The sequence below is a fragment of the Prorops nasuta genome, unplaced genomic scaffold, assembly GCF_024137725.1.
Source record: "Prorops nasuta isolate Cenicafe-Biocafe unplaced genomic scaffold, Cenicafe_Pnas_1.2 PNAS00003, whole genome shotgun sequence".
Lineage (NCBI taxonomy): Eukaryota > Metazoa > Arthropoda > Insecta > Hymenoptera > Bethylidae > Prorops > Prorops nasuta.
Genome location: NW_027116800.1, coordinates 1498465 through 1525301, shown reverse-complemented (window position 1 = coordinate 1525301; position 26837 = coordinate 1498465). Strand labels below are relative to the sequence as shown.

Sequence of the window (26837 nt, the reverse complement as noted above, 5' to 3'; positions counted from 1 at the left end):
TACTTAATCTATTATATTTGCGCCCTAGAAACTATATATGTTTGAATCTTCATACAGGTCGCATCACTCGTCTCTCGCTCGCAGGCCGCAATTTTCAAATCATTAGTTTTGTTGATATGAAATAAATGTATAAATGGAACAAATGATTTTATCCTAGCCTCTTTTATCGACAAAGCTTGCCACTTACGTAATGATAACATGTTACGATCGATAAAAACACGATTTTTATTTCAGCCTAAACGAGGAAAAGATATCCTGATTTTCTAATCGGTTGCATAAATTTTACTATTTTGCAATTGAAACGAAGACTAATCTTTCCGTCGATAAATGGAAAAGTATGTGGAATTATTTGGAGCTTTTTCCTTTATTCCAAGAAAAATATCGATTTAGAAAGAGAATTATGTGTGTGCGATGTTAATCTTTTTAAATGGTAGATAAGATGGACAAAATAGGGAAGCTCTTACTTTTATGGTGGACTGTACGGTCACACCACACAGCATGCCAACTGCAATGGAAATTTCCACTGAACACTCGGTCGCCACTGTCTTACAAGCGCTTCGAAGCCGCGCCTAAAAACCAGATTGCGTTTACCGTGCAACTAAAATGAAGGCCACTCTTACACTGTATCAATTAACCGAATGCACCATAGTTACAACACTTTGGGCTTTTAATAATACTCCTCTTATCACAGCAAAGCTTTCGAGCTATCGCTTTAATTTGCAAATTTATGAAAATCAAGCGGATCATAAGTTGCATGATTGAAAAAGTAGCCGCGCGTTAACGTAACATTGTTGCTTATTTTCTTTTTATTCTGTAAATCTTTTATCCGCAACATAGAATCATAGCGAGCAACAAAGTTTCCTAGTACGCCTAGCGCGGTCTGTATATAAAATATGCCTCACCGTTCAATATGTAGATAACGTAAACGAAGAGATAAAAGAATTGTTTTTTTCGTAAGTATATTATACCTAGCTTATTATATATATATATATATATATATACTACACGCATTTCTTTCCTAAGAGAACGATTCTAATAATTGACTGTATAGATAATCTTTTGGCCAGTATCAACGAGTACATCAACAAATAAACGTAAAGCAACATCTGCGCAGTCGAATAAAGATATTGAGAAAGTTGAGACACGGACTTTTTACTAAGCTTGCTGATTCCTTAAGTTGGCGAATCAGCTTTTTAGAACACTACGTCTGACAATGAGACAGAAAAATGCGCGCTAAATTAATACGTGGAATGATCGAGAAAGATTAGAAAGAGATCTTTCGGCTAGAGAAAGAAAGAAAAAATAACAACTAAAGTAAAAGAAAGGCGAGCAAATAAGAGAAGTAAATACGATGAATGGGATAAGTGGCGAATCTAACATTTGGTAGAACTACTTGGGAAGACAAGTCGAATACTTTTGTGGGGAAATGTACACGAGGGGTCGCGACGGGGCTTGCGTGGCTTGGTCCCAGGTCCCTCTCAGTCAGATAGTCGAGGCTTAAGAGGTGCCTTGTTTGTCGTTTGCTAGTATTTGCAGGGCATACATATTCGCATTAGATGCTCACTCTCCTGAGGAACGCGCTGTCTGCGAATACCACACGCTCTTAAAATAAGCTCCAAGTATACAAAAGCGCAAAAGTTTTCTTGCCGCTAAAAACGCATATCGCCTTAATTACTGCGCGGAACGATAATGGTCGCGAAGATGTTATCATAGAAAAATGAATTTTTTAGACATTGAAAAATGTTGTTTTCGTCAGCAGTTGGATAACGTTCAAATGGCAAATCTGGGTTAGCGTGGGTACAAGGTCATAATTCGTCCTTTTTATTCGGTTTTCGTCTAGTTACGTCACTGCACTCCTTCGATCTTTCTCCTGCTTTCATTCTCCACAGAGATAGATTTTCTCATTCGCGTAAACAAGTGATTTATAAGGGAAACTTTTGGTCGGTCCGAATTCGGCGAAGAGAGGCGTGTTTTGTGACGGCAACAACGATGCGTCAACAAACGATCGATCGTATAGTATATTTAACTCGCATGTATAGCAATAACGAAACGCGCGAGAAGCTTCTTGAAAAATATTGGATGACACGGCGCCGGTTATTCTATACTTCTAGCCTAGGTTTGCTTCGGTCCTATATAATCTATATCTATGACGTCTTGCACATGCAATATCAAGGATTTCCACTTTGATATTTCTGCAAAAACCAAAGTGGTTTCGGGAAGTTGGAAGTTCTATTATTCGAGCTTTGGAATAAACCGGACAAATTTGAAGTTAGGTTAATTTAGTGGCCTAAGCACAATGGGTACTAAACGGTATAAGGGGAATGGCACTTGTCAAGTCAATTGTCCAAATGTACAATGAAAATCTAATTTACACGAGTACTGGTGCATTTATCGAGTCCCGTAAAAAGTATAAACAATAGACTCGTTGGCAGTAGCGAGCTGTTTTGATCGATTGAACAGATCCAAGCAAATATATAAATTAGTGCCAGTGCATTAATCGTCTTTATACAGCAAACTGATATTGGCAATTCCGCTTCGGCTAGTAAGTACTTAATGGAAAGTTTTCTGCTTCTTGGACGCCGCTCTCTATATACGTGTAACCGCACAAGGAGTACGAAAGAGTTTCGTATTACCTACGACATTATAACGTTGCGAAGTTCAAATCCTCAACGTAATATCGCGTTGCTGATGATAGTGCGTGTTATTGGACATTGCGTCATCATTGCTCAAACAATCTCCTAATTTACTTGGAATTCTAGAATTATTTAACGCATTGTCCAGAAAGCTAGGGTACTATCGTAAGGGATCTATGTACAAAAACCTTCTTGGGACGTTCGACTTCTGTATTATGCTTCCCGAAACTTTCAAGCTGGTACCAACTTGAATTTTTTCCTTTAGGCAAGACGATATTTTTTCCAGCAGAGTATGAATAATTCTGGAAGTATGGGAAATAATGGCGAGAAAGAAGTTTGTAGTCTCGTCGTGTTACGCGGCCATGAACGATATATTTCTTTGGTAGTGAGTAAGTACGTACGTTTTCTCCAGTTTTTTGTTTTTCGAGGCAACCGGCCGGCGGCGGCCACGAGCGACGGCGACGAGTGCGCGCGCAAAACGAGCAACAATACCGACCGGCCGACCAACCGGCTTCGTTGTGCCACCAATCATCATCGGCCACTTTCCGTTTTACCAGCGAGCCGGGCGGCCGCGTCGGCCACTAAGCGCACGGCGCGCAGCGCAGTAGTCGGGCGGGCGGCCGGCGGCAGGCAGGCGCACGCATGTTCCCTATACTACCCACCGCGCGAAGACCTACATTTTTCCTTCTTGGAAAGCTTTTCTTTTCCCGATTCGGCGAATTGCGTAGCCTCGTCGTCTGTGGAATTCTCCTTTATCCAAAGGTCTTCGGCGGCCGCATCGAGTCACGTTGGAACGCGAGAAATTTATCGAACCAGCAAAACTCACGGGATGTTCTAATCATGCCCGTAGCACGTTCCACAGGAGCGCGGAAGAGCGCAAATTAACGGAACGTAATCTACACGCTTGAGCAAAGCGAAATGCGACTCGACAGTCGAGCAGGCGGAAGCCTGATGGTGCTGCTAACCTTGATGCCAAAACGACGGAATTTTTAACGAATCGCCGATAAATCTGCTGACAAAAGCACCAATCTTCGACAATAACGGTTCGACGCTCTTAACGAACGATTGCTCGCGTCTCGGAGCGTCCCGCTTGTCCCTTTCTCACAAGAATTATATTCACATGCATATATGTAATTAAATCATTTTCTTTCCGACCCTTTAATGAAATTCTTGCCATCGCGCGTGTGTAACACGTATATCCTCGAGCTGGTACACCATTTGGGACCATTTGCTTCTCGGCTACCACGATGAAAACCAGTTGCCCCCAGGAAGGGCATGGTGGAAAGGGTAAGGTGGTGGGGGTAGACGTGGACCGAGACGCAAAAACCATTTGGCACGAGTGCTAGATGCTACGAGAGACTTGGAGAGAGTGGGATTATGGGTATGGGTCTCGTATAGAAAGAGAGAAAAGGCGAAGGAGCCGGGCTCTCTCGATCCTTTTGTTCGTTGAAGCGGCAAAGGGGAGAAAAGAACAAAGGTCGCAACGATGGTAAACGGAAAGACGCGTTCTAGAATATGTACGTGGAAGGTCTAGGATATACCTAGATACGAAATGATTAGCCGTGTCGTCTTTCAGTTCGAGCGCGTACATTCTCTTATCGTTCACCGTAGCCGAAGCCTTTCTCATGACGAATAAGATACCGTCGAGTGGCTTATAGATAAGAATGAAATGGACGCTGCTACTAATGTCATATACCTTTATCTATCACAACACACGCTACACGCCATACCCTATGCTGGATCGAAGGAAAAAAATCCTCCAGTGGCAGAATCGCGTGAATCAGCAATCCGTACGCCGGCTGAGGTTTCGCAATCTCTCGTAACAATAGGCGAACTGGATGTTTGTTTTCAAGCACTCGTAGGAAACGCCGAGAGGAGGAATCGGTTCGTGGAAGGCGCTCGCGTCGGGAAGACAATTCTCGAGTGTTCCAGGACACAGGGTTGTTTCGGTACATATCGAATTAGAGCGTCCTTTTGTCGTCTCGTCGGTGTGGTAGTGCTACGGTCGAGTATGGTTGGTGGTATGTGCAGACGGTATACATTGTGTACAGATGTGTATGGAACTGTCGAGGACGCATGGGGTACAGTGACAGCGCACGCGTGTGTTGGTGCAGCGTACAGGGTGCCCCTTGCATGCTACGCGTGTGACGCACACACGCGTGCGGGAAAGCGAGAGTGGGGGTGAGGCGGTGGTAGGGTGGGGGAAGGAGGGTTGGAAGGTAGGAAGTGTGGAGGATAGGTGGGAGAAATAGAATCGACGACGAAACCGAGGCGCGCGACCGGACTCCCACGACGGGGATCGTCATTCCTCGCCAAGTCTTCGCGATAAATAGACGAGTAACGCCGCAACGGACCGAGGGCAGCTACAAAAAAACTCTCCTTCGTCGTCGTCATCTCGTACTTCCTTTAATTCGCCCTTTCCTTCGCCGTTTCTTCCTCTTCCTCCATCCATTCACTCTTCTGACCACCACCTCACACCCCCCTCCCCCCTCTGCGATCACCCACAGCTCGACTCGCGAGGAAAGGAAAGCGCACGAGGCTGCTGCTTCTTCTTCGTGCTTGTCCGAGGAAATAGCTCGATAGCGGGGGACCCACCTTGATCCTCTTTACCTGTTCCCCCTCTCCTCCTGCTACCGTTTGCCTTCTTCCCCCAGCTGAATCGCGACGAGGCTCGCGTCCGAACGGAAATACAGCCAGTAGGAAAAAGACTGTCGACTCGAATAATCTCGACCGAGGACCAGAGCGGACCTCAAGAATCTACGTGGAAACACTGCTACTTCTAAATATATTTCTATATATTTATCATTCTCACACCGACCATCGCCGGCACATGTGCTCGCTTGCTTGTGTGCGTGCATACTTCTGAGAGTGACCTATAAGCACGCGCTCCAATTTTTTTTAAGAGAGAAAAAAGAAGAGAGATATATATAAGAGATAACGGATCAGAGAAAGGTTATTGTATTGGTTGATATTACGATCAGTTCTCAGATCACTCGATCGATCGTTGCGCGCGGGTCTCGCAAGGATGTCGCACAAGATGCAGAATCAAGGAGTACCGCCGGTTCACGGGGGCAAATTTCAGGTGAGTCATTTTACATACTTGCAAATTTTCCAATTGTGCCCTGTACAATTTTACTACATCCCTGTAAGAATCGCGTTGCGCAACTCGTCCAATTAAAAATTCCTATAACCGAGCGATGACGAAATCGACTATGCGCGCTCTGCCTCGCCCAAAATTTCAGTTTGGAAAACGCTAAAAGCTTTGCGGGAAACGTCATGATTCGCAATTTAATCTGGAGGAACAGTGATATAGTTATGCTTATCGATCGGATCGCTATATTCCCGAGAAACTTAATTTATAGATACTTTACAGGCGAGATAAAAGTTTATGTACTTTTGTCACGCGATTACATTGCACATAGTTGTCTAATTACGCATTGACAAGTACCACGAAATTGAATTATGCGTTAATAAACGTCAGTAATAAATGGTTGGATGAACGTTAAGAGAAAAATGCGTGGTGCGACCGTGCGAGACTCTTGCGTTTTATGCAAGTTTCGCCCTGATTTATAACAATAACGCGAATTCGATAACAGGAACTCGCACGGTAGTGTAAAAAACAAAGTCTTGTGTTAGGAAGTACACGTAATCCGTCCGTTAATTCGCTTTTTGTATCGTTCCCATTTGTGTTTGCAAGAAATTCACGCAACAAATGTTCAAAATAATACAACGACACTCGGGGTTGACAAACAATTATAATTATTGCAGAAAATGCTTATCGTGTCAAAAATTTCGTTTTAATCGTTAGTAAAAAAACAAATCTTTTATCGATCGTTTACGAATCTTGTGCTGGAAGTTCATTCGAGCGCGATATTCGATGAGATTCTTGTCGAGGACGTCAAACTTTTCCAGCGTATCTATATATCGCAAACATGCAATTCGTAATTATCAATGTAATGTAAATTCTGAATCGTGCTCAATCGTAAATCCTAAATGATTCTATAATAAAAACATCGTGTCTCGATAAGAGGAGCCATTTTGAAGCGCAATACTTTGGAAAGACAATGTACCGTGTACGTACGTACTGGGTAAGTTATAAGGATTATCGCGCGTATAACCCGGAGGAACGAATGTATTTTGCGTGCTCCTTGCATCGCGGATCGATTTCCCTTTAAACGGATCGAACCAAGAGATAAAAGTGGTTACCATCGGAGTTGGAGAGGCAAATGGAACCAAGCCGAACCGGTAAGGTATAACCACGTCAGGTTAATATTATGATAGCTGTGTCGCTTCGGTGTATAGTTGCCGTTCATTTATCTTACAAGGCATGCATTATTAATGAGAAGCATCTTTTCTTCCTCTTCGAGACTTCCGCCAAGTTCGCCTGGACTTTCCAGGAGGTGATTTTTTCTTCACCGCGCCTTTCTTCCCTTCCTTAATTGGCTCAATTCGATCGGCACGAAAAAGGCGAAATTCCTTTTTATCGCGCGAGAAGAGAGGACTTCCAGTTTCTACTATGACCCGAATCGATCGCTTGACTGCCTACCTGGCTAGATAGATAGGATTCCTAACGATTCCACGCTCGTACATTGACTTTGCCATCGTATCGTGCATGTATCCAAAGGCGATCGATCCAATCCAACAACTACACCGGACTCTCTCTCTCTCTCTCTCTCTCTCTCTCCGAGCAAATCGACGCTCGTGCTCGTCATTTGCGAAACGTGACGAAACAATGCGAAGCAACGGTTACGAAATCGACCCATCGTTCCTCAGAGATTCGCAATCTCGGTCGAGTTTCCACCTTCTCACCTCGTGAATCCCCAAATAGCACACATAGAGTTTCAAAAACGTACTTAAAACCGCGTTAACCAATCAAGTCCGGAAAGGTTTAAGCGCAACGTTTCTTAACAAGGTTTCTTTTTTCAAAACTTTCCGATGATCGTCGTCTCGCGTATAAACCATCTCATACAGTTTAAGTATACTTCTCAAGTCAATAATGATTTTGAGAATTCCGCGTTGCGCACGTGCGCGAATGTCCGTTTGGATAAAATCTCTCGAATGCTTAGTGCAGAATTTCACCATGGCATAGGTCTGGCGTAAAAGTCGCTTTTCTAGAGAAGGCACGCGGCACGTTCGCGAAGGTTGGCTAAAGCTATAGTGCTGCTACATACTGCCACCACGATCGAGTCTCGTGATTCGACCAATGAAATTCGCTCAAAGCGCTGAAACGATTGGTCGCTGGTGCGTCAGAAAGACTCATTGGCGAACAGTTCGTGCTAATAATAGGTCGACGAGGCTCTCGAAGGAGATGAGGGTCGGAGCCCTTTCGTAACCAAAACTAGTTCCGAAACCGGTACGACTCACCGAGTTGGACGGTTAAGAATTAAGAATTCAATAAGTTTGGGTCAATTGTTGCCGGCGCTCCTCGACTCGGTGCTAACGCGACGCGTTACGGGAGCTACGCGGTGACACATGCATAAACTGACACAGCCACACAAACATAACAGTCGCGAGAAACCAATCGCATGGCAAACGACGACGGCGAGCTGTCTACGTCATGGAAATTTCCTTACTGACATCTCTCCCTCTCCTTCTCGTTGTTCCTTTCTTTATTTCCTTCTTTCTCTCTTTCTCTACAGGACAGTCTCTCCTCGTCCATTCCCTGCCGGAATAACCATCCTTCTCTCTCTCTCTCTCTCTCTCTCTCTCCCCCCCTCTTCCTTTCCTTTTCCTATCTCACTTTCTCGTTACGCAACTCTCTTGCTCTCGACCACATCCCTTCTCCCGTTCTTCTTCCTTCTTCCTCTTGTGCCCCACCCCCCCCCCCCCCGTCCATATTTCTCCTTCGGGCTTCTACCCTTTTCTCTGTCCTTTTCTCCCCCTGGGAGTTCTCTACCACTTCTACCATCGCATTAGAGACCCCCTATTCCCATTTACCGCCGCACATGTGCCACGCTTTTCCATTTAGTTTCAACAAATTTCTCCCTGGACAAATAATCTTTTCCGGTTTCTAAAAAATTACCAGACGTCCTCGAGCGATAAGGTTGACCCGAGAAAGAAGAAATAGTGCCGTCGACCGCTAGTCTTGCTACACGCGGTGTATAAACTTCCTCGAATTTGTCCGTTGATAAAATCAGCCGTGATTAGATAATGATCTGAGTAATATACGTGACGTATGCCAAATTGCAATTGCGCCGATTTTAAACAAATAATGACAAGTCGACTCACTACGGATTTCAGCCACCATTTGCTGTCTTATTTGGAATGCGAGTCTGGGGCCATTTTATGCAATGTCATGAAACACGTGACCCACGAGTGTTTCGGGTGTCCTTTCCAATTGCAATTTTTTCTTGTACACATAATCGTCAACAAACAATTAAATACTAAATATACTATCCACAAGAATTAATTTAAGATGGCCGGAAACCTTTGAAACATCGGTTATAAACGAAGATATTTTTTTGCAATTTGCGAAAGAAATGGTTGTAAAGATTATATTTAAGAGGAATTAATATAAACTGTTATTTTCCAGGCTTCTAGTTTTTACCAGGAACTTTACCCTCATTTTTTACAAGCAATTTGTAGCAACTATGTACTGATTTCTGTAGAAGAAAGTCATGCACGCGCAACCGATAAATTATTGCAGCATTATTATTGCAGCTACTTGAGATATCTAATAATCTCCGAAGATTTCGCGAGATTAACTTTCAATGGCAAATTGTTCAATCTCCATCCAAATCTTCCACACGTTTGATTAAACAAGAAATATAGCACAGATATTGTCGGATAAAACTCGAGAAAATATTTGCATGTCCCGATTGTAGAGATTGCAATACAAAGTTAGTGCAGTAAATAAGAAAAAGGATGCTAATTCTGTCATTCAGCTGTACTATTTGAACTTGAGCCCATACTCTCATCTGTAAATCAGATGAGTTTTATTTTCATAGTCGAAGCAACGTGGAAGATAGTAACGCACAACCGTTAAACTGTTTAAAGAGTTTTAGCGCTCGCTTGTCGTATCGTTGGCATATGCTCGTAAAAGAAATAATGGAGTATGCGACGATAGGGGAAGGTGGCTTTTCTTATACACACAATTTTAATGGCTGCGCATTAATAACACGGCGCTTATGCGTATGTTGCACGGCAAGAAAAGCTTTGTACAATTCGACCAAAGAATCGGGAGGCGTGTGAGCCAGCTAAAGGCGGATGAGAATTACAGTAATTTTTTCGAAGAAAATTGTAGGTTGGCCCGGTTAATCGATGACTCTCCAGTTGGAATTGCACGTGGCTACGATTAAAAGTCTCGCTCGTACCGGTTTCTCATGTTTCATCCATAATCGCGAGTCACACGTGGTACACATTGTACATACGAACAAGGCCGGAATACATTACCCGTTTAGAATTTAGAAGAGTCCCGGATTTATGCCGAGGCTCATACAAAGTTTCAATGTAAATTCGAAGCACGGGCATATAAGGTTAGGTTAGGTAGAGATTTTGCACTGAGAAGAGAAGAAGAGGGTCTTTGAGGGAAAAGGAAGTCGGCGGACGAAAGTGGGAGGGGGGAGAGGAGTAGGAATAACGTGCGTCGCACAAGGCACATGGTTATCGATCTTTGTGGTTTGGCTCGACGGCACGTGTAACCGGCGCGAGTAAACAGAGACGCAAGTTGCTTAAAACGAGGGAAAGAGAGAGTTTGCGATCGATGGCGCTACTGCCTGGAAGAGTTCAGCGTTCTCTCGATAGAGTCACGCGATTCATTTCGCGCGCTTATTATTACGTATCAAGAGACACGGTAGTGGCACTAGTATCTCGACGGCAAGTACATATAAGCATATACCATCGTGTCACTACCTTCTCTTACACAGCAAGATTGTACGCCCCAACCTCTAAAATATTTTTGAATCTTTTTATCTATATGGATTTAAGATTTCATGATTTGACGATATGCTTATATTAGAATATTTTTAAAGAGCTTTAAAATGAGACCGGAAACATAAAAATCGATTCATGCAATCCTGTGAGATATCACATTATCGGTTTTTTTCCCCCTTTTTTCCTGGATCTTATTTTGTTGCTAGATGTAGGTCTCTTTTCCTTAGAACCGGGCCCGTAATGTTCCTACGTAAGTCGCTATCTTACAATACAATCCATGTAGCATTAAATAACTGAAAGACATCTTTTAGGCGTCTTTTAGTCAATTGGGTGACTAGAATATGTCTATAAGGCAACTTTTAGTCAAATGTGCTGCATGGAAGCATTGCTTCTCGTAATTTCCAAATGTGGCTGTTTAGTTCTATTGCATAAAACAGGTCCTCGATAAGTAAATTTTTTGTGTTACTATTTTTATTTTTCAAAATTTTATATTTTGCCACTGCAAAAATATATATTTACCTAACATTTGAATTTCACTATTTTTTTTAATTGGAATATTTTGTTTTACCGTATTATTTACGCTAGACGATTTATGTTACTTGTGCCGCCTTTCTTTACAGGCGAAGTTTTTGTGTGGTACGTACTGTATGTGTGTGTGTGCGCACCATATACGTATACGCTCACCGAAGAACCGTAGGCAGACGAGGGGTGGCGCGACGATCGCGGTTGAATAGATTTAATGAAATCACGGAGGAAGAAGGTCAATGTTACCGAATATCCGACCAGATTACACGCGACAAGTACGCGTTAGAAACGAGTCCGGAGTCAAAAATAGAATTGTTATGATACTTGACGTTTAATACGAGCTTAATGATATAAAAGGGGGGACGTGATTTGTCGTCCTCAAACGGTCCAAAATTGCACTTTAACTAACCCCATTTAGGTATCTTAATATCCCATCGTGCGATGACCAAACCTAGTGGAAAAGACGGTTTGAATTTGGCTCACAAAATGAACGAGAGAAACAATTTATTCACAAGCGTCATTCTTTCACTCTTTAAATGGATGTGCGACTTTTACGAGAGTTCAACATCCCAAAGTGACATGCGCCGTGTTGAGTCAGGCACGTTTTAATCAGACAATTAGCCTCCCAATCCAGTCACTCTCACCGACCGAACCGCTTATAAATTGTTTCACTCCACGCCATCCAATTAAGATCAATGCTGTTGCCAATCGATTCACCACAGTTATACACATATACGCGTTATATTATAGGCATTATAACCGCCACTCCTATAACATATATTATTATTACTGGCACAAATAGTCGAGTCCTCGTAATCGAAGGATAAACAAAGAATAATTAATCAAACGTCTCACTTTTTAATTCATCAATATTTTTAACACGTTATATACATGCATAAACCATAGACACACCTAAAGAAAATTTCGTACAGTACGTTAATACGAGTGGCGTCAGAAACATTCCTAAAAACGCGCAGCAACGTGTCTAATCGAGTCCAGGAACGTTCCTGACGCGTTAGATTTGCAACAAGTTCAGGAACACGGAGCGTGATATTTGGCAGAGGATGAGAGATGCAAATGAGCAGAATGAATTGGACGAATCATAGGGGAGTTGACGTAAAAAGCGGAAAATTGAAGGAATAGGACCGGATGATGTTAGAATGACGCGCGAGCGAATGAAGAAGGTCAATGCTGTTAGCGAGAGGTTGAACGAAAGACGAGCGAGTGTTGGTACGAGGATTGAAGGCTAAACGAGGCGAGTGCAAGATCGCGCAGGCCTCCCACGCGAGCGTCACGAGACCAGAGAGGCAGAGGCGGAGGAGGCTTCCGAGGCATAGATATATGAGAGGATGTAACGAGGGGTGCTCTCAGATTCGTTAATCCTGCCATTAGCAGCGCGTCGACTCTCGTACATCAACCGTTTACGTATACGCCTATCTCGATTTGCCTACGACTGGCAAATAGACTGGTTGAATTGATCACGTAGGCTTATTACGTTTTAAAGCGTCGATTCGCTTCAATGCTTTCTCAAAATCACGTGCCTCCTATAACCGTCCACGACCAACAAGACCTTCGATCCCTCGCAATTCCAGCTAATTACGATTCGGATCCTACTTTTAACTGCACCCAACTCGCAAAGTCATCCCAGATCTACGCGCCTCCTTCTCCTCCTATACTCTAGAAATGTATAACCTATAACAATCTCGGTCTTTATCGATGATGCGTCGCTCAAAATTTTCCATAGACTTCACTTACTCACAGCATTCTCATCTTTTTATCTGTATACGCATACCATTGATTCGAGCCTTGGCCTGAAACACAACAATGTAAAAATATGTGAAAATAACGTAGACGCAGGATTGTTTGTATTATGATATTGGAACGCTCGAGTTATAAATCTAAGGAATGTCGTTATAAACTTGTTGAGCGAGAACATTTTCTCAGTTGGCTGTCAAAAAGTGGAAAGATAGGCGACGGTGGCACTTTATAATCTTTTGCCTTGGATTGGTTAACAGATTCGACCAATAGGAAGTCTCGAAATAGATACATTTCAAACGTCGGTTATTCTGAAATTATAGGAGAGAAAAAAAAATTTTATTAAAACTTTTTTCTTAGAATTCCATTCTCCGTTTAAATGTTTGCAGTTTTACGAGTTCACCGCGATCACCCTGTACATGCCCGATGAACTTGTATAAGGAAGGGCAATTCGTCGAGTAATTTGCAATGATTCTTCACAAGTTGACCGATGAACGATTGCATGCTCTGTGACTGTTCGTTACGATATATTATCTCGTAAGTGGTAGGCAAACGGGTTCATAGTGTGTAAAATATCTCGACGTGTAACAGACGGAAGCAGACGGTCCGATAGCGAGCCGAGGCCTTGGCCGAGTGCTACAGGCTGCAACTGCTTCATTAGTAGTCCAGTAATGCTTTCCCCCTTCTCCAATCTCCCTCCTACTCCTCTATCCCAATGATTCCAATACAAAGTACCCATTAAGCTTCGTAAGAGATCTTCTTATCGCAGCTTATTAGCTTATCCTTAAATGTGAACATTGACGCTTGAAGAATTTGACTACTCAGAGAATGGTTCGGATCAAACATTGACTACGTTAATGTTTGCTCTTCCGAACAGATGTGTGGAATATTTATCCATACTCGTAGACTTTACACGACTCGATAACATTGCATTATTACGTAATAGAAATTTTGAGGGATAACTTAAACCGTAAGAGCAACTTGACTTTTAAGAATGAACGATGCTCGAGCAAACTTGTTCCTGGCTTAGCTATTTTTAACCGTTTGCAAAAACATTTCTCATGAACGAACTTGCTGGATCGTCGACCTGCTTCATTCATTTTATTATTCTACTCTAGTCCTGCTAATAAACCCGTAAATGGTACTTAAACCACATAATATTTTCCAATGAAAATCCAGAGAATCTTCCTTACACACACGTTATATCTATTATTTTACAAAGTTTCAAGACAAAGCACTTTTATTTGCACTTTTGGCAATTTCTCAAATTATTTTGATATTATGAAATGGTCATGCAATATTGTATACGTTCCTCCTATATGATTCCTCTTTTCATACGCTCACTCTGGGAAGTAGGGGCTACGCTCGATTCTGCGAAACCGGGTATTTTAAGGAAGCGAAAGTTTGAATAAATTTAGAGATTACGCAAGAGTCATTTTGAGAGGGTGAAATGCGACAGTCGGAGTGTAATGGGGCGCGTGCGTTAATCAGTTAGGAGCGCGAGTGCAGCTCGAGAGTGGAGAGTAGCGAGAATATAATTTCTGGCGATACCTCCAAATCCCGGTGCGACGACGATGCCTTTCGCCGAGGCGCCGTGATAAAAATAAACGGCGAATGTGAGCCAAGAAGTGGCTGACAGGGAGTGCGAGTCACTTTGGATGGTCGAATTGGTCGAAAGACGAGGCGAGGAGGCTATGAGAGGGAACGGAGATAGAAACGGTAAAGGGGAGTATGTGACTACGAGTTTATTTAAGCGCTGGAGAGTACGAATGAAAGAGAGAGAGAGAGAGAGAGAGAGAATAGGGCAACTCTACACAAGCAAACTAGTATTTACTCTCTCGTCCCGAATAGTCAATATTTACGAAATGCACATCGAACAGTAAAAGTCGCCTAGAGCACACTACTGCGAATACGTCCTACCGTTTGCTTCTCTATCAAACGTTTCGCGTGACACGTTCGAATAAATTATCCGAGACAAATAGCTTTCATTCGGAAAACTGGAAGAGCAGGAGGAGAAACTCTCGGAAAACTTAAGGGTCGCGAGGCAGAGAAAACTCTGCTTATTACAAATTCGCGACTATCATTTATCCCCTTCTAAATATTTTCCTGACGTTGGTCCGTGTGCGTCCTAATGTTTGCATTACAAAGTGTGGAATCCTGAAGAGAATAGTGATACTCGTGTGCATGTATGTATGCTGTGCCCGTGTAAAAGTGGAAGCGGACAGTTCTATTCGCGGTTCGTGCGCGATGTCGTCTCCGCTGACGTTTTTTACCCTGTGAATTGTCATAACCACTTTGACATAGCAACGAAAGAACACACGTATCATCTGGCTCTCTCCGTGTTTGTAGCATGGCTATTCCTGGATCGTCGTAATACAGTACGCTCCGAAATGCCTTGACACCCTGGCTACTGCCTCGTGTATTCGATATAAATTTTGCTGGAAAATTTGTCTACAACAGAACATTGCATTATCGCATTTATTTTCGTCAAGGAAAACCTGGAGGAGCGATATCGACCTATAAATACAGCTTTATTGTAGTTTGGCAAAAAGAGTCTTATTTTATATAGGTTATGAGTAATCGTTGTGGATCGAACGCGCGGCCAGGAATAAAATAGCCACAGTATTTTCGATATGGAATGAATGGAATCGCCGACGCCTGAGAGGTTCGGCGAATATGGAACATGGACGTGTGTTGTAAATACTCGAAGAATCTATATATACTTATATATATATATATATATATATATATATATAAAGCAGTGATTTGCGTAGTTCCATAAAATTAACGGGTCAGTGAGGAATAGTCAGATGGTCAGTGGACTGTTCGGCACGGAAAGGCACGAGTTACACGTGAGACAGTGCGCGTCTATTTGCTCTTCCTATTTTCGTAGTCGTTTGGTATATAAGCAGCCGTCCTCGGGACATTGGCGAAAGATTTGGCAACGATCCGCGCTTTTCTGCGTCGCTCAGAGATAGAGCTAGCCGCGTTCTTAGAAAATTTCTGTCGAGGGAATAGTTTACCCGCGGAAATCCAGCGGCGACGGATCCACGCCAGCCAGAGTGAGTCGCTCGCGTCGCGAACACGGAGTGAGAGTGAGTGAGGCGCAGAGGGGGAGAGGGGGATATTTTTGAAACGAGGAAAAACGTTTTAATGCGACGAATGAAGCTCGCGTGTCTACGGTCCAGTGCTAATCGGGACTGAAATGAACGACCGTGACTCCATCCACGGAGTGGCGTTTGGCTAGTGCCACGAATTTTCAACTTTTGAGGAAGACGCGTACTCTCTCCCGCGACCAAGACCCGCTCTGCTGTTTATGCTTCTTCGCGCTTCACTGCACCGGGGAATAATCGTTCAACCACGTGTTATATTTAACAGTGACGTTTACGCGTCATCAGTGCCATTTGGCTGCTTACCTGAATCCATTAATAGAGCGAACGATAGTTAAGCTGGTCAGTTAATTGGCTTTTCCGAAACCGCCCGGCTCTGCCCCTGATATACCGAGGCCAGAGGCATGACAACATCGATATTGTCCTGAGACGAAAAAATGGGAAATACTCCGAGCTCCGACGATTTGGAGCTTAGCTCCATACCAACTAGCTCCGATGACCGGCCCTACATTACGGTGATTATATTTTGCACACATCCTATACTGTCTTTTTACTCTTATTATCGAGAATTATTTTAGCGAAGCTGATGAGCTTATTTAAAATTGACAATTAAACGTTACTCTCTACTCTACTTTTCGGTACGAGGAAAACCGTTGAAAAATGAGTGTGAACGATAAACCATGAAGCGATCGTTTTAGAATCCTCGACCGATTATTAAGGCTGTTTAAACAAACGATTATTATTTCCTCGCATATTAGTTTATCTCTTTCTATTACCGTACGAAAATATCAAGGTTCGCTGTAGCAGTATGAATCCTCGAGTTTGACACATGGGTTATTTGTGTCCCGTCAGATTAAGTGAAAAGTTTCAAGTTGTATGAGTTTTTGTGACATTGTCAAAGATTCGTGGATGAGCAAACAATGGATTTTCTTTATAGTGGTGAATTCGGTTTCTGTGTTGAAAGTTGACAGTTACTGAAAAGCAAGCAACTGCGCTCTATGATCTTCAGTAACCCTGACCGAGTTTTCTCATCGACACGCCGCGTTCTCCAGGGTTTTCCGGCCACTTTGCCTCCATTCGAAAAGCACAGAACGCGCAAAAAACTCTTTCCCCTTCATGTCATTCCAAAACTGACATTTCTTCTGTTTTATTTTTCTACTCTCTTGTCAATTGTATATTGCTCTACAAAAAGTGACTGCTAGTTCTTAGCCAGTTTCCTTATAAGTTATCTCTTACCGCTTTTCACCTTGTTGTACTCCCTCTTTCATATCCCTTACAATTTATCTTATTATATGAAAAGGTTTTCTATCTCCTCAAATTCCAGATTTACTCATGGTTCCAAAACATTCCAAAAGTATCACAGCTGTTTCTTAAGCACCTATTTTCACTGGCCATAGAATAAACCAAATAGTTCTTTATTGTTTTTGTAGAAAGCAATAATCATGGAAAATTTAAGTCTAATGTATGTAGTAATTTTTAAGACAGAAATTCTAGAGAAACAAGTTATTTGTATTTATTTCTTCCCTTAAATTATCATTATAACGAAGAGGAAATAGAAGGAGGGGGTATTAATAAAGGCAAGTCAAGTAAAAAGGATGAAGTAATGTAAATGTGCAAAGCTGGCGATAAACCAAAAATATATTGTATTTATTCGAGAAATTCCATGATTTATATTCTCCTCCTTAAATATCTATCGACCAGCCTTCGTAGCAAAGCTAAATGCAACCGGTTTTCAAAGCAAATGAAAGCATTGTACAAATGTGTCGAGTAGTTCTGGGTCCTGCTCATTTCTCTTCACGCACCCCTCCCCCTTCTATCCCTCTCTCTCTCTCTCCTTTCTTTTCCATTAACTTTTTTTTCTTCTAAATTAACCTGTTTTCCTTAAAACCATCCCTGCACATTTTTAACACGTCACCCTTTCTTCGGTATAAGTGGAGACTCGCAATAAAATTTTAGTTGTCATTAACTTCCTTTTATTAGTGTGAACAAAGTATATAAAAATAAGATACTAAAGTAATATGATTTTATATATCTATACTTCATATATATCCTTCACGAATACGCATCGGTCGCTTACGAGAAAGAACTACGAGTGGTAGCCATCTAACGGATCTTAAACGAAGAAGCACACGAATTTATTTCCATGTGTGTGTACCGCGCTACACTGACATAACCTATTTACGATATATAGCATATCGATATTTTCTATCTCACAAATGCAATGTGAGTTTGAAAATTGACTTGAACAACACTTGTTCGGTTAAAAAAATGAATTTAATCTTAATCTTAGCTTTTTCACGATTAAATGAAGGTAAACTTGGGCTCTTTCAATAGACGCATATATTTTTGTAACATATTCTTATAATTGTTGTCAATAGCCTTCTAAAACATTATATTAATGTAAAATTAATACAAACTTTAAGAATATATTTGTACACAAACACTCGTCTAGAATCTCTTAGGGTTGTATATCTGATAAATATACTTGCGTTAAATAGAACATAGAGATAATCTTTCAAAAAGCTGTAAAACATATCTAAAAAACTATATAATAAACGGCATAAAATACCAATTAAACATTTCTATACGCGTGACTTAGAAAGTAACTCAAGATAGAGTTGAAGGTTACCGTAGAACCGATCTATTCGAATCGATTAATTATTGCTCGGTGGACACTTGCAAAGCTTTCGGGAGCCCCGATATCAGATGATTGTTGCAGCGTCTATACCAATAGACGTCTCGATAAAAAAACAACGAGTTATTCGAGCGTGAGAAATATTGTTATTTATGGCGTCGTGTTTGTTTTATATGCAAATGAAGTTTTCGACGATCCATTGTATTATCGAGAGTGCAAAGTTCCAAGACTGATCGTTGAATTTTGTTATTTTCAGAGAACACCGATGCGCCCGATGATAGCGGAATACGACCCGAAGAAGCACGGGGTGAAAACAGAACTGTCAGACATGGTTCTTGTCAAGTAAGTTTCCTAGTTGGTTTAAGTACGACGCGAAAGAATGGTCAACGATAGTCGAGCAATCGCTATCTGCCACCAAGACCAATCATCATCATTGCTTTTATACCAAACCCAAAAGCTCCGTGCTCAGGCAAACGTGAGTGACAATTCAGGAGGATCGTATTATTGTTGCATTATCAACATATATGTATATTCTCTCACTCTCCTGCTGCTTTATTTTTTTTTTATTTTATTTTCTTTATTAATATTAATTTTTCTATTTATTTTTTTTTACATAACTTTAATTTTTCTTTTTCTTCTCTTCTCTCTCTCTCTCTCTCTCTCTCTCTCTCTCTCTCTTTCTCTTTCTTTTTCTTCTTCTACTCTTTCTATTCGTATAATAAACTTTCAACGTACAAATGCATACCGCCTGATCGCTGACGTAGAACTTGAAGCGTAACTGGTCCCGAAAATCCTCGCTTGGCTGCTAAAATCCTGACCTGCCGCCGTCACGACGCATACAGCGTGTACGCATAAGTCTCGCATTTCACCTCGACGCATTATCAACCCGGACATTAGCACAATTTACGATAATTATTATATGATAAACGACGAATGTCATTACGCTCGGCCAATCAGCGACCAACGATACTAGAAAAATAAAAACAGCGCAGAATGGAAAGACTATGTCTATATATATATTGATTGATTCGCGATTGGTGCTGCTCCCCTACCAATTGGCTCGTGTTCGTTTTTCCGATAACGCATTTTTCTTCTTCTTTTTTTTTTACGACCAATGTTAGTTTTTTACAGTCATACTTATATATTCGAGGAGCGTTATCAGTCGCGAGGTATAGGAATACGTGGCTCTGCTTTTTCTTTGAAATATATCATACACACATGTACCAGAAAGCTCGTACGAAAATGACAAATCGTGGAAAGTGTGCGCGCAGCAGTTCCGGAAGACTCGATCATCGTTCCAGAATAGAGATGCGCGAGAGTAGCCGGCAGTTGTTGCCCTTGCTGAGGTAAGAAGGGGAGCGATCGTTGTGCGATAAACACACACGACACACACACAATATAAGATTACAATAACACGTAGCTTAAGGAAAGAGCAACAGTAGCAGCAGCAGCAGCAGCAGCAGCAGCCTTGCTTGGAGGTTTTCGAGCCCCGTGACGCGCGCTTGACAAAGTCTCCTCTCACCTGCACCTTCCACGTTATTCTATATTTACACTTCAGTTACATATCTCTCCTTATTAAAATCTGCATTCGCTCTGCAGAAATATTCCAATGACGTTGCGATCGATAATGATACATAATCGAGTTGCAGTTGCAAAAAACTCATACTTTATTGGCTCTCTATGGTATATATACACGAGACAGCTCGTTAAATTCGAAGACTGTCCGTTGTTTCTCCACAGAGTCTAGTGTATCGTAGAGTATACGGATAGAGAATATCGAGTGTAAGATAGAATAATATAGTGGAAGGTGCAGAGAGAGACGAGGGTCTAGTCGTGGTTCCTTCGTCATTGGTTGGGCATGCTTCGAAAGAGAGATCATGGGGTATGCAATAATGAAAAATTCTTTCCCTCAAGGATGGAGAATCTGTCTTTACTGTATAATATGTGCATTTATATGATTCCAGACTTGCGTATAAACTCCGGGCGTAGTTTCGGGCAGTATGAAAGTGCTGAAAGTGCAAAAAACGAAAATGACAGAGACGAGTAAAGACTTTGCGAAAGTAAATAATGGACTGCGAGGAGACGTCGCTCGCTTGATGGACGACGAGCGTCGTCGAGTAATTATGTTGACGTCGAGTGACGATAGAGAGGAGGGGGACGGAGTGCGTGTGCGTGTGCGTGGATGAGTGAGAGAGGGAATGAAAGGGAGGTATAGATGGCTGTGTGCGTGCGTGCAAAAGGGAGCGAGAGTGATAATTGATGCACGAGTAAGGGTGCGATTGTACGACGTCTGGAAAAACGCGTCACGTACGCCTAACATGTATCTGTATGGTTGAAAAAAGTCCAAAGTTCGGATCTTCGCGCCACGTCTTTCAATACATATATGTATATAGGCCTACCTATACAGAAAGCCGGAACGAAGACTACTACTTTGGTTCTTTTTTCTACTCATATATATATATATATATATATATATGTGTGTGTGTGTATAGACTTGCGGCGTGTCACTCCACACGCCGTGTAATGTCACCTTAAGAGAGAGAGATGGAACGAAAGTGATAGACAGTAACGGACAATGAGACGGCGCGATTTGATTGTAACGACCGCTACGGACGAGAATGGACGCGGACGGACCAATTACTCATAGGGGACCAAGGACGAAAGACTCGAGACTGTATAAGACTATACGTCGCGGCCCGTACAATACAGACACTTGATTGAATACATTAGACAAATCGAATTGGCACTCGTTGATTATCTCGTAAACGTGTATGAGTAGTCCGTGAAGCGCAAATGTCTGTGTCTGAATGGAAAAGATGGCTTGTTAGTCGTCGTACTGCGTCGTGGCGCTGGGCGTCGCGGTGATGCAGTGCGGTGGTGGACAGCTGCCTATCTAACGCCAGATCTGTTCGCGCGTGAACTCTTGTCACGTGTCACGTGACACACAGACAGAGACACTATTCGCTCGACTATGGAGAGAAACTACCGCACCTCAACGGGTACCTATATATACCTACACACCATACCTATACGATATTAGTTGAAACTTCAATTCTGTCTCTCGTTTACCGGTCTTGCTCTCTTCTTACTGCCTTAATCAGTCTTTGTACCGATTTCTTCGCAAGACCTCGCGATTACAATTTTTATATACATGTATATATATATATATATATATATATATATATATATATAGAGATCTATAATCAGTCACGGTTCTTGATTCCTGCGACGGAGCAGCAAACTACGGCAAAAAGAAAAGAAATGCAAAGAATAGAACAAAATTCAATAGTAATAGTCGAATGTGCGAGCGCAATAGCGATCGTCGTTCAGTCTGCGATAAGTGAGCGGAATTTTTTTTCTTTCTTTCTTCATTTATTTTTTTACTTATTTCTGCGGAGAGATGACTATAGAGGGTTAGTTAGGGATAGAATGTGTGTATTTGTGTATGTGTGTGTGTGTGAAAGAGAGAGAGAGAGGGGGGGGGGGAACTGAGAAAGATATTCTGATGCAATAATGGAAGGGGAGGGGTCGCTTTATCGCCATACTCCAATATCACTGATAACATCATCGATCCTCAGATACAACCGGATAGATTTGCTTCCGTTGAGATTGTCCGATCGAACGATAAAATTCCATATATATATATATATATATATGTGTACGATTATAATTATTATTGCAAACTGCATACATCGAGCTTGACGCGCTCAACGATCTCAAAATTTCACTGTTTATCGAACATGCAGCATTATAGTGCTTATCGCAAAATCACAATAGATATGTCATCGAGCTGAATGATAAATGTTCGCCTTACATATATATGCTTGCTTACCCGAAAGGTGTAGAAATTTCTTCAGCGACTTGCTAACGATCATCCGTGGCATATATATATATCCACATGTTTGTATGCCATGTATAGTTGTAGAGAAGCTATAGATCTAGCGTCGATCTTCTTCGGATGTCTCTCTCCGCTACGTGCTTCAAGTAGATTGGCAAAGAACATATATATATATATATGTATATAGAGTAGAGGTGTAAATTTCACGAAACGGACGTATAGGTCCCTTCCGCTCATTTTAGCTTTTAAGCGACGATCTCTATTCACGCTACACATCCTAAAGAGATACTGTCGACGAGAAAGCTGCTTCGCAGATGAATCTCAGTCCGAACCAATGACTAATAACGATGGTTTTGCAGATACAAATGTGAGAAAAACGACGTTCCTATCACGGTGACGAACGGTTCGACGTTGCCCCTCGTAGAGAGACCAAACGACGAAGATGTCGCCTTGTACAATCCATTCGAACACCGGAAGTTGTCCCATCCTACATCGGATATGGACACCTTGATACACTTGCTGAAGGGAAGCTTGGGAACTGGTATCCTCGCAATGCCAATGGCCTTCCAACACGCAGGATTGGCTTTTGGACTCTTCGCCACCTTCTTCATCGGCGCAGTTTGCACCTACTGCGTGCACGTACTGGTGAAATGCGCTCACAATCTCTGCAGGAGAACGCAAACACCCAGCCTCGGCTTTGCCGATGTTGCGGAAGCTGCGTTCTTGGTGGGACCGGAATCTGTTCAGAAATATGCTAGGCTGGCAAAGTTAGTGTTTTGGATACATTATACACAGAGAGCAAGAATTTCTCGAAATCAATTTTATATCAGTTTCCAGCAGAAGAAGAGAACATGCCATTGATTTCAAGAGTTTCTTCTTCGCTGTTGGATTTGTTTTTTTCTTTGCTTTTGTTGCTTATTTGTGATAATACTCTAATGGCCGTTTTTTTTCTCTTATCTTTCAGGGCTGTGATAAATTCGTTCTTGGTGATCGATTTGATCGGTTGCTGCTGCGTCTACATAGTCTTCATCTCGGATAACTTGAAGGAGGTGATCGACGTTTACTCCGGTACGACGAGAGACGTTAGAGTGTACATGGCTATGCTCTTGCCATTTCTCCTCATATTCGCCTTTATAAAGAATCTCAAGTATCTGGCGCCGTTCTCCATGGTGGCCAACGTGCTGATCGCCGTAGGCATGGGAATTACCTTCTATTACATTTTTACCGATTTGCCAAAAATCGACGATATACCGAACTTCTCCAGCTGGTCGGAACTACCGTTTTTCTTTGGTACCGCCATTTTTGCTCTGGAGGGCATCGGTGTTGTAAGTATTATTTCAGCACTGCTGTATGAAAAGACTCCCCGTGCTTTTCGGATCACTCTTGATAACTGATCGATGCATTTTCCCTCAGGTAATGCCACTGGAGAACAATATGAAGACACCGACACATTTCATTGGATGTCCCGGTGTACTCAACACCGGAATGTTCTTCGTCGTCCTGTTGTACAGCACCGTGGGATTCTTCGGATACTGGAAATACGGCATAGACACCAGAGCTTCCATCACGTTGAATCTCAATGATAAGGAGGTGTTGGCTAATTCTGTCAAGGTCATGATAGCAGTGGCAATCTTCTTCACTTACGGACTGCAGTTCTACGTGCCGATGGAAATCATTTGGAAGAATCTGAAGCAGTACTTTGGATCGAGGAAGAGGATGGCGGAATACGCCATTCGGATTACGATGGTGGTGTTCACGGCAGGCGTAGCCATCGCGATTCCAAACTTGGGTCCGTTCATTTCGTTGGTGGGAGCCGTTTGCTTGTCCACTCTTGGCTTGATGTTCCCCTCGGTGATCGAGCTGGTAACCGTGTGGGAGCAGGACAACGGCCTTGGCAGGTTTAACTGGATACTGTGGAAGAACATTGCCATTATCTGCTTCGGTGTGCTGGGCTTCGTCACTGGCTCCTACGTCAGCATCCAAGAGATCCTCAACCCGAATACCAACGCCGCCGTCAAGCAATCCTTCGTCGACGACACGACAAATTTGCTTATACATACGCACACGTAGTGTGCCCTCATGATTAATTTATTTCCGTCGCGTCGACCGTGTTCTCCACGGTGACGAAAAGCTACCATCGTCTGAAACTGCGGGGCGGTTCAGCGTCGTGCGATTATTCGCTAGAAAACCTTGTGCGTTCGATCATCGCTTGGTAAGAAGCGTATCAAAGCGTTTATAGGGTGTTAGTACACGCTCCGTGCGTGGGCTCGTTCGTGTTTTCCTTTCAGACGTTGGTCCACGAGGAGCTATATCATATATGCTTTTCCACGCTTCGGCGTAAAACGCGCGCGTTCCCTCATTAAAGCTTTCGCGATAAACAACCATCTGTAAGATACTAATCATTCGTAGAGCGAGGCAGTGATCGTCCAATCTATATCGGGGACTATGAAACAAAAATTGCTGGTCAGTTCCTAGTGCGTGATGCACGAAACTGTAAAAAAAAGAACACATATTACCTACACACGTACACACATACACATGAAACATTAAAATGAAAAGATTAAGCTAAGAGTATTGGTCAGGATGGCACGTAGATATGTAATATCGTGATGCACGTTTGCTAGTCCGTAATGTAACGTCGACTAGATTCCTCTCGATGACGAAGCGGAGCTTGTCGAAGAGAGTTTTTGCAGTGAGAAATTGCAGACTCAAGGTCAGAGAACATTTCTACGCAAAAGGTACCATGTCAGGTGTTTCCAAGCTTTTGCATAGAAGGGAAAAACTACGAAATTACATGTATGTATGGGCGTAGTCGTGCGTAGCACTGCCAAATATTAATTATGCATCATCCTCTTGTCTTTCGGTTTGGATGATCGATGCGATTAATGATTGTCGATAGGCTAGGCATCCTCGAATAGCCAAAGACTGATTCAATGGGAGAAAACAAATTAGGCAGGATTCGAAAGTATGGATATATATATATATATAGTAGAGTATGTATATTCATTGACAAAATTATCGGTCAAGTTGGCTGGAATAAAATGAATTACTCGCTTTCAATGCAGTATTAAATAAAATAAGAAATTCTAGTTTTACTTGGATATTTTATTTATCGTGTATTATATAATTATGACTTGAAATTACAAACTTCACATTAACTTCTTGCAGCAGTGCTAAAGCATATATCGACACTTTTCAAAAACATGGTCTACGTTCTTTATACGAGCGCCGTTTTTAGGTGAAAGAGTGAGGAACAGTTCGTATCAACGTGAAAGAGTGGAAAATACCTATTTTTGTATCTAGAGGGCACTGCTCACTGTGTGCACTATATTTCGCAGTTAGACGTATACATCCTGCGCTTTGATTTTTTCGCAATGCGAAAATTCTAGGATAATTAATGTGTACACAGTACATAGGCTGTGTCGCTTTACAGTTTTCGTTTAATAATTTGATAATGAGCTTTGTTTTATATAAGAGTGTAGAATTACGTTAGATCTTCGATGCATCTTTGAGATGAAAACTTTTGCATGGTAACTATGATTTTATGTCAACGTATCCTACATTCATCCCAACATATCTTTTACAATGGATTAATGTGTTTTAAAGATTAGAAATTTACTTTTAAAAGTGATTTGCATCGTTATGAAAACAAAAATATATTTTTCGACAATAAATTGTTGACTGTATAAAAAAATTTCCAAATGACTTTTGATAATGAAAAAAATTAAAAATTTTGAAATATTTGTATATAACGCGTTACTTTTTATTACCTACCTGTGTCCGTTATTAGAAATAAGGTGATAGCTGCCATGCAAAGTATTGCTCCGCTTGCACAATTCTTTGTGCAAATTGTTAATTTATCACAGTCATTGTACCAAACATTAAGATATTTAATATACAATCAATCAATTTGCAAAATATTTGACTTTGACTCTTTCCTTTTTCATACACACATAATATCACATGATGGGAAAATTGTTAATGGTCCCGTTTAGCAGATGTAACATCTCCTAATCTGCTACCCCAAAATGCGCATCATGATTGGTTCATTTAAACTGACTGACCAATTATATCACATTAATTCAGTAGCAGCTCTTCAGTGGCCTTTCTACTCAATGCAACTAATGTAACTAGCGTGTGTTCGATTGCGATGCTGCTCAAAACCTTAAACATATTTTTTTCGAAATTTTTAATTGCGAGATCGCACACGGTAACTCGACATATAACTGTTTGACCGATTCCGTTCAACCTTCGAGACAATATTCCGTAAGCAATTGGTCTTTGCACAAATCTTAAATTTCTAAAATAATTTTTTTAACTCCATAAAAAAGCTAGTTGGTCATAATAATTTGTAAAGAAAAAATTACCTACTCATTTTTTAAAGCATTTTTTTGTCTAATTTTAATAATATTTTAGATTTGTGCGAAGCGTATTTGCATAAATTAATGAAATTTTCTTGGTATTTATAT

At 41.7% G+C, this 26837-nt stretch overlaps 1 protein-coding gene across 4 annotated transcripts; it reads left to right on the top strand.

Annotated features, from left to right (window-relative positions):
- The first annotated feature begins 4936 nt into the window (after window positions 1-4936).
- On the top strand, window positions 4937-26493 carry LOC136785368 (proton-coupled amino acid transporter-like protein pathetic). 4 transcript variants are annotated; one of them, XM_066746406.1, is made up of 5 exons: window positions 4937-5715; window positions 18787-18872; window positions 22728-23135; window positions 23333-23693; window positions 23782-26493. In XM_066746406.1, the coding sequence occupies exons 1-5, from the start codon at window positions 5659-5661 to the stop codon at window positions 24436-24438; spliced, it is 1569 nt and encodes a 522-aa protein (XP_066602503.1). In that variant the 5' UTR covers window positions 4937-5658; the 3' UTR covers window positions 24439-26493. The 4 variants fall into 4 exon arrangements, with proteins under 4 accessions (XP_066602503.1, XP_066602497.1, XP_066602509.1 ...); XM_066746400.1 differs by lacking the exon at window positions 4937-5715 and adding an exon at window positions 15563-16410; XM_066746412.1 differs by lacking the exons at window positions 4937-5715; window positions 18787-18872 and adding an exon at window positions 18909-20412.
- Window positions 26494-26837: the final 344 nt, after the last annotated feature.